This window comes from Hakea prostrata, chromosome 2 (genome assembly GCF_041222555.1).
Source record: "Hakea prostrata isolate BN-2017 chromosome 2, UWA_Hpros_2, whole genome shotgun sequence".
NCBI lineage: Eukaryota > Viridiplantae > Streptophyta > Magnoliopsida > Proteales > Proteaceae > Hakea > Hakea prostrata.
In genome coordinates, this window is record NC_142601.1 from 8,178,705 (window position 1) to 8,186,455 (window position 7,751).

The following is a 7,751-nucleotide window of genomic DNA, read 5'->3' on the forward strand; positions in this document are numbered from 1 at the left end:
ATCATTGCATCATGCTTGTATCACTTTTGTATCTTGCTCCTATTATTGAGATTGTGAATGTTTATAACTGTTAATTGTGTTGAACTGTTTCTTTGGGTTCTTTTGAGTTCACCCATCGGGGGATATGTTTTTAGATTCTATTGCAGGTATTGATGACTGTGAGATCCCAAACTGCAAGGCCATGGCGTGTGACTTTTATGGTTTCCAAGATTTTGGCGACTATGAGCAATACAGTGAAGCATACCCATGTGATGACGGAGCGTACTAAGATTAGTCGGATATTGAAGCTTGAGTGTCCCATGCTAGAGTCGGAGACATCTGAGTCTAGACATTGTTCGATGGACATAGATACTCATTTTGTTTAGTTTTAAAATGATTCTTATTTCCTTTATTTCTTTCAGTTGTAATACCTTAGTTTTGATCTACCTTCTGCATTGATTGAAGGGTATATTTCCGCTATACTCTATACTCTGATTATACATCGGTATTATATTTTTCGCACTTTGATTTTTTTTTTTTTGTGATCCTTCTGAGATCCTTACTTGATTGTTTTTTTAATTTACTTTAATACAATGATTTATTCTTGCTCATGGTTATATAATTGTGCTATGTGGGTATATGATCACCCTAAACTTGATCTTCGGGGCTGTGGATCACACCTCCAGGTATTCCAGATATGGTACCGGATGGGGGTACGTGACACCTTGCATACTTGGCTTTCTTTGAAGGCGTTTCATCTTGAAGGTCATGCCTCCTCTTTGTTAGAATTACCTCGTCTTGGGTAGACTCCCGACGTCTATTGGAGCTTTCCCTAGTTCGGTAGCCCCATGGAGCAGCTTCAGAACCCCCTTCAGGGTGTGTGTGGAAGCCTTCGGTGGTGGGGCAGTAGTGCTTTCGAGCTCTTTTCGCTTGGCCCTTAGTGTTCTATCTTTGGCGGCTTCCAACCCCTTGGAAGCCATGGCTTTAATTGCCTTTAGGTTGTATCTGGGAGGCACTGTAAGAAGAAGAAAAAGAAGTCAGTAAAGCGCAAAATACAAGACAAAGTACAAGATGAAAAGAAAATTAAAAAGAAGTTTCTAAAGAAAGATAAGAAGGGCCAATGGTCCAAATAATCATGAGATCAATGGTTGTATTTTTCATGGTGTAACTTATTGGTAACTTTTCCAACTTTTTTACATGTCAAGCACCATGGGCATGTTTTAATTCTTTCGGTAACTTCTTCTACTCTTAATTACCATAAACTAAAGACGTTAAGTTCTATCTAAAATTTTTATGGCTTTAAGCTTACTCTTATTTTCTAATAATGGACAAAATCAATAGAGATCGATGTATGACTTAAAACTATTAAATAAACTCATTTTCCATTAAAAAAAGATGAGAGATACTCTAATTAGGGGAGGAAGTGGACACTACAAGAATTCTGAAGCTCCTTGGATGCGATGGACACCAAATTTCATAAATGTGTTTTTTTGGAGCTGTGAATTGCCTTAGAAAAAAGAATGGTTAGCTTTAGTCATAGTTCCCTATTGGATATATGAAGTTTCACATCGTTTCACACACGATGTTTCTCTAATATAAATTGCAATAAGAGGATATGTCTAGATATTCATAAACAAGTTTGATCTTCTTACTTCCAATCTCCTAAACTTCATGATTTAAACAGCTTTGCTTTAGAATATCAAATCCAAATTGACTAAAGAAGATATTTGTTTTTCTCGGTATAACTAAAGAAGGTATTTGTTAGTGAGAGGTTAAGTGGGAGTTTGAGTGATCTAAATAGGACTTTGACTTTTTAAGAAGAAAAAACCATTCAAATGTCTTTCTTATGGCTCTATCATTTGCACAAACAATACAGAATAACGTCCATATTTTAACTAGTATATATATATATATATATATATATATATATCATCCTATTATATAAAAACATGTACTCCTGTTTTGTGGCAAATTTTTTTCTTCATTATTGTATCATTTGTTTATATTTAAATGACATTTTTTTATTAGTCTTTTTATCATTTCTTCTTGTCTTACAAATTGTCGGTACCCTTTGTATTTTTTTTTCTTTCAAATTTATGAATCAAAATAGAAAATATAATTTTTTCAATGAATTTCGAATAAACTACAAATCACAAGTTAGGAATTAGGAAAGCCAAAAAAGAAAGTTCGTTTAGGCTTTCCTCTTTGTAAACATCATAAATGATATTTTGATTTTATAAAATGTAGAATCCAATCTAAAAAGGAAACCAACGGATTTTATAGAAATTATAAATCACAACTTAAGAATAGAAGTTGAATAAAATCATTCCAAATTGTTCCATTTTAAAAGTTTTTTCCAATCAGAAAAGGAAATGTTATAGTGGATATCAAATAATTACAAATCACAACTTAAAAAAAAGAAGATGAAGAAAATCATTCCAAACTTTATTTTAATTTTTTTTCTATAATCCATTTTTATAGAGAAATGAATGGAATTTTGGTTTTATAATCATAAATTAGAAATGAAAGATGGAAAAAGAAATATTGTAATATTGTAATATTGGATGTTTGGAAAAAAAATATCGGACATTTTTTGAAAAAGGCAATACAATTTTAGTAAAAAATGGTAAAATATGATCTTTTTTTTTTTTTTTTTAATTAAGAATTTATTTTTAGAGTAAGATTTTTATTAGGGATAATTACTGTTGCTCCCTTGTACTTTGATTTTATTATTACATTATCCCCTGTTGTTTCTAAAATTGCTAATCCCACCTTTAACTTTGTCTACAATTACTAATGCCCCCTACTGTTAAACTCCGTTAGTTTACTAATGATGTGCCATCTATATATTTATTCAAAATCCCAAAAATAACCCCGCAATTATCTTTTTACTTATTCACTCTTTTGTCCAGTTATAATACTACCCTACTTAACTATGGGAAAAAAACTAACTTTAAATTAACTTTTCTTTTTAAAAATAAACCACCGAATAAAGGAAAGATGTGATTTTTCTTCTCTAAAAAGAAATCATCAAATAAAGGAATGTAATTAAATAAAAATTAAGAAATATCAAATTTAATTCAAAGTTGGAAATTGAAAATCACCTAATATATGCTGACCATAATATATATTACCAAATTTTCTATTAATTAGCATCTTATATGCTAATTTGTTTGTAAATTTCCATCGTGGCGATAATGAAAAATTTAAGTGGAATGTGAAAGTTTCAACAACCATAAGTATTTGGTCCCACCAAATCCAAAACTAATTCAAAAATATAAGATTTCAAGGATATAATTGACATTCAATATAGTTTATATTAATGAGGGTAATGCAATATTTTTGACTTCTTAATTCTAAGGGCAAAATAGACATTTCATATTTCATGTTAACAGCCACTTAACACAGTTAGAAATGAGGGGGCAATAGTAATTTCACAAAGAATAGGTTTTGATTAGTAATAAAACCAAAGTATAAGGGGACAATAGTAATTATCCCTTTTTATTAAGATATCATCTCTTTCGTTTGCTTTTACTAAAAAATAAAACCTCTTTCGTTCCCTACCCATACACCACTAGAGATGAGGGTTTTCCAATTGATCGTCAGAGAAGCAGCTCTACCTAGAGCACAACAGTGATGGGATTCTTGAAGATTTTGGTGCACAAATTCAATTCTTCTTCTTCTTCAGTCTTCAGTGATTCATTGTTTCTTAAGTATTGTTGTTTATATTTTACTTGCCGTTCATCCATTACATATAAATTTATCAGTGCCCATTGTTCATCATGTGCATTCAAGGAAAAATGTTGTGTTCTACATGCGCCACGAAACCAAAGAAGAAGCGTCGAGTATATAACCAAGAGGATAGAGAACGATGATCGAAAGAACTAAGTACCTATGAGGGCCATAGGGAAACGAAACCGTTCTTTCCATCCAACAATTTAATTATGGTTTTCCAATTAAATTATTGGATGTTTTAAAGAATGGCTGAACTACTTATTAGTGAGTAAGTCACATTTCATAAATGTTGAATATCTAACTTTACATCCCACTCTATACCTTGCATCAGGGCCTCCATTTTAGCCTCAAAATTATTTTTGATACCTAAATAGGTGCTGAATTTAATAAGACAGCTGATGATTCATCTCTAAACAAACCACCTACACTAGCCATACTAGGATTTCCCAATGAACAACTATTGACATTTAATTCAGTAGAGGAAGATTCCATGGTTTTTCTTACAGCGCTGGGGAGGTGTTGTTTTTTCTTCTTGCTAGTCGTCCTTGGAAAATTTCGCATTGTTATAGGGAAAACAATCAGACGGTTGATTTCTTGGCAAATTCGGCGGCAGGACGGGGTTCTTTAGATGTTAATATACCCTGGACAACATTGATAATGAGTGAACTTAATTTAGAGGCTTCTGGTTGTTTTCGTTTCATATTTTGATTTGTTATCTATGATTATGTGAGTTGGATTCAGTGAGGTTGGGTGTATTTGGAGGCAACTGAAGTTGCAGGTTTAAGGGTTGACTCTTTGATTGTATCTTTGTAATTTTTCTTTTCAATTTTTAATACAAATGATCGTTTTAGCGAAAAAAAGAAAGTCACATTTCCTTTTTAGAGGTTTAAATCCCTGTAGTTCTTCACTAAAAGCTATTGTATCATCTCTGATTTATAATGTCTTAGTTTTTAACTTTATATCAATGTCAATAGAGGATATCTTTATTAATGTCGAACAATAAGCGAATGTCGTCGTTTAGGCTTATTTGTTCATATGATAATTTATAAGATTTGCAATTGTTTATTTACTTAATTCATGTTTGAAACCGTTAGTCACTCATTTTGACTGTAAAGGCATTGCTTTACCATTTTATATCACTGGGAGCTAATCATATCGCATTTTATGACTTTTTTTTTTCTTGAGGTCTACCAATATTTTTTTTTTGTTTGATCTGTATGTGTAACTTGAATTGTTTTATTCTTATTAGTTTAGCATGAACTTTCATCTTCATTTAATTTTCTAGTAGGTTAATCTTTGGTTGAAAATTTAGAGCATTTTGAAATATTGTGAAAAGCTTATGATCATGGGTTTAACCAAATAGGTGCTCCGTAACACATATCTTTCATTCTCCATCCATTCACCACCACGTGAGCCTCACTCTCATCTCCACGCTATCAAATTCGAGAATAACGAGGTGAATGACTGTTTGGTGATGAAGGTTTCTCTCATGGGTCAGAAAAGATGAATATTGCCAGAGAAGCAGCTTTGCCTAGAGTAAAGCATTAACAAGGAAGTTCTTGTAGATTTCATTATAGATGTTCACTTCTTCTCTTTAAATCTTCATTGATTCATTGTTTCTTATGTGATGTCATCTTCCAAATTCTAAATGCTTACTTAAGTTTTCATTGCTTGGATAATTTTGCTTCAATGAAACAGCTAGTTTAATGCTCTAAATTTGGTATTAAGAGAGATGCGTTTCAACTAAAGTTAGTATTAAGCGAAGTAAAAATGTGACTCTCCCTGTATGTAAACCCAAGTATACCAATGTAAAGAGGATACAATACAACTAAAAGTTGATTTTCAAAACATTTTCCTTTTTTTCCTACGTGTATGGTCACGTGCAGTTCTTACTAGTGTGTGTGTGTGTATATATATATATATATAATTTATCAATGAAGTATTAAATATATATAATAGGCTTCAACGTACTGAGCGTTAGTACATGTAATATATATTATTTGTATTATATATATATATCAAGAACAGCCTTCCATTTTGCTATTGCATTTTTGAATAAGCTAATGCTTTCAAACACACTTGAAGCCTATTGGCGCAAAGGTCTATAATTATTTCCTGAAACGAAATCCTAAGTAATGGAATAACATCACTAATACTGTAAGACGCCAAGAGTACTATCTACTATAACTTTGATATCAGGTGCAGATGGACATGGTAAATATTAATGTATTTCACATTTAAGAAGATCATTCTGGCAAATCACTTCATGTTCCAGTCAGCATCCTCGCTAGCCATCCTTTCTAATTACTCGGAGCTAGATGCCCCCTCAGTATTAGCTAGTTTCACAAGCTGCAATACAAATTACCCCAGAAGAAATAAACACATGACTACTGGTGATGATCATTAGCAATAAGAAAGTATAACGTAAGCAGGAGAAAATTCATGGAGAACAAAAGTAACAACATACATGAAAGTAAGTATGGAGCTTCTCTAGCACAGTTGCATGTTCAGTCTTCATCTTTTCTAGAGCATCCTTGATTCTGCAATTATTTACACAATTAAAAAAATCAACGAAAGAAAAGAAATTAATTCCCAATTGTAGTATCTGTCTAATTGGTAAGAAGGAAGATGGATTTGTATTGCAAAATTGAAGTCGCCAATGCAGTTAGTAGTTCCAGAAAGATAACAAAGAGGGAGGAGAGGAGAGGATGTGATGGTGGAAGGCAAATAGGGAAATATAAGATCCTTGCCCCTCTGGATTTCGTGCGAAGCAGCATCTGATGGCCAGTATGTACTCTTCTCTCAGCTTTTTAGCTCCAGTGCTGTCGAAAAAGTTAAAAGAGTTCAATCAGCGATTACAGATACTGGTAAGCAACAATATCAAATGTAACATACTAGTGAGTAGTACTGCAGGTTCAATGAAACTTATTGGTCTGGTTGAAAGTTTATGCAGTTGATAGCATGGCCTTACCATTCAGCGATTTTCCTGATCTCCATGAGGTCCTTTTCTATGCTATTGAAAGAAATGGGTTGCTGCTGCCTAGTAAGAGTAATGTGAAATTGTGTTAGGTCATTCTCATCTTTATCGATAAGGGAATCAATGACATTTTTTTGCAGGTATAAATGGTAAAGAATATATTATCTAACGGGATAAACTAACAATGCTTCCTCAACCGAAGTGACGTGAACTGCAGCAGCGCTGAACATCAGGTCAATAATTTCCTTATGGAACTCCGGTACATCAAAATGAATATTTGGATCGTTGAACTTCTTATCTATGTGCCCCTACAACAATTTATTCATTTATTGTTAGTTTCACAACCATGCATATAAATATTTTTAGATTTCTATGATATGTATTGCGAATTAATTTACTACTGTATATCAATTTATGATATATTAATAGTGAAGCATAATTTTCCCCATATTAACACGAAAAATCATCTAAAAACTGAGATGGCTTTGTCTTCTATTATTTACTTGATCTTTACAACAGTGATGGATGCAACATAATATCATAACTTCTCCTATCTTGACCGTGGTATGTAAAATTTAAATGTTAGATGCACATAATTTTGTAAAATGTTCAACCTAAGTGTCCATTGAAGACAGAGGTTAAAGAACCTGATCGAAGAGGGTTTGAAGTACTTGGTCAGCCTGCTCTTGTGTTCTATCATTAATGTTGTTTCCCATTCTTGAAGTGGAAAGAAACTAAGAGAAAATGGAGATTAAGATATGAAAATGCACTTGACTGTAGCTTTGAGAGGGGTGAAAGCTTGAAGATTGGAATAAATTAATGCTCAAGATGGGTTTATATACAAAAGAGGAGTAGCTGAGAGGAAGAATATATGGTTAAGCATGAAGGGGAAACATTCACTTAGCACAATTCATGTGATGCATATACATATAAAAATGTGTGATAGGTAACAATTTTTTCATTTTGCATGACTATAGCAGGTAGAAAGACAATGCTTCATCTAATTTATCATACTTTTTAAACCGTGATATTTGATTAAATTTCGAAGTTATTCATTGTA

At 32.4% G+C, this 7,751-nt stretch overlaps 1 protein-coding gene across 1 annotated transcript; it reads right to left on the reverse strand.

The window, feature by feature from the left end:
• Positions 1-6,018: 6,018 nt before the first annotated feature.
• Positions 6,019-7,407, reverse strand: LOC149023596 (pseudo histidine-containing phosphotransfer protein 2-like). Its single transcript, XM_089143331.1, has 6 exons — positions 7,339-7,407; positions 6,875-6,999; positions 6,686-6,754; positions 6,465-6,536; positions 6,182-6,254; positions 6,019-6,063 (listed from the first exon to the last, which is right to left on the reverse strand). Exons 1-6 carry the CDS (start codon positions 7,405-7,407, stop codon positions 6,019-6,021), a joined length of 453 nt encoding a protein of 150 aa, XP_088999457.1.
• Positions 7,408-7,751: the final 344 nt, after the last annotated feature.

Excerpts from the sequence above, each read along its gene's own strand:
- LOC149023596 (XM_089143331.1), bottom strand. The coding sequence starts at position 7,407 with ATGGGAAACAACATTAATGATAGAACACAAGAGCAGGCTGACCAAGTA. Across the intron at positions 7,000-7,338 it reads TTCAAACCCTCTTCGATCAG|GGGCACATAGATAAGAAGTT; the intron begins GTTCTTTAACCT and ends AAATTGTTGTAG. Across the intron at positions 6,255-6,464 it reads TTCGCACGAAATCCAGAGGG|AATCAAGGATGCTCTAGAAA; the intron begins GCAAGGATCTTA and ends AAATAATTGCAG.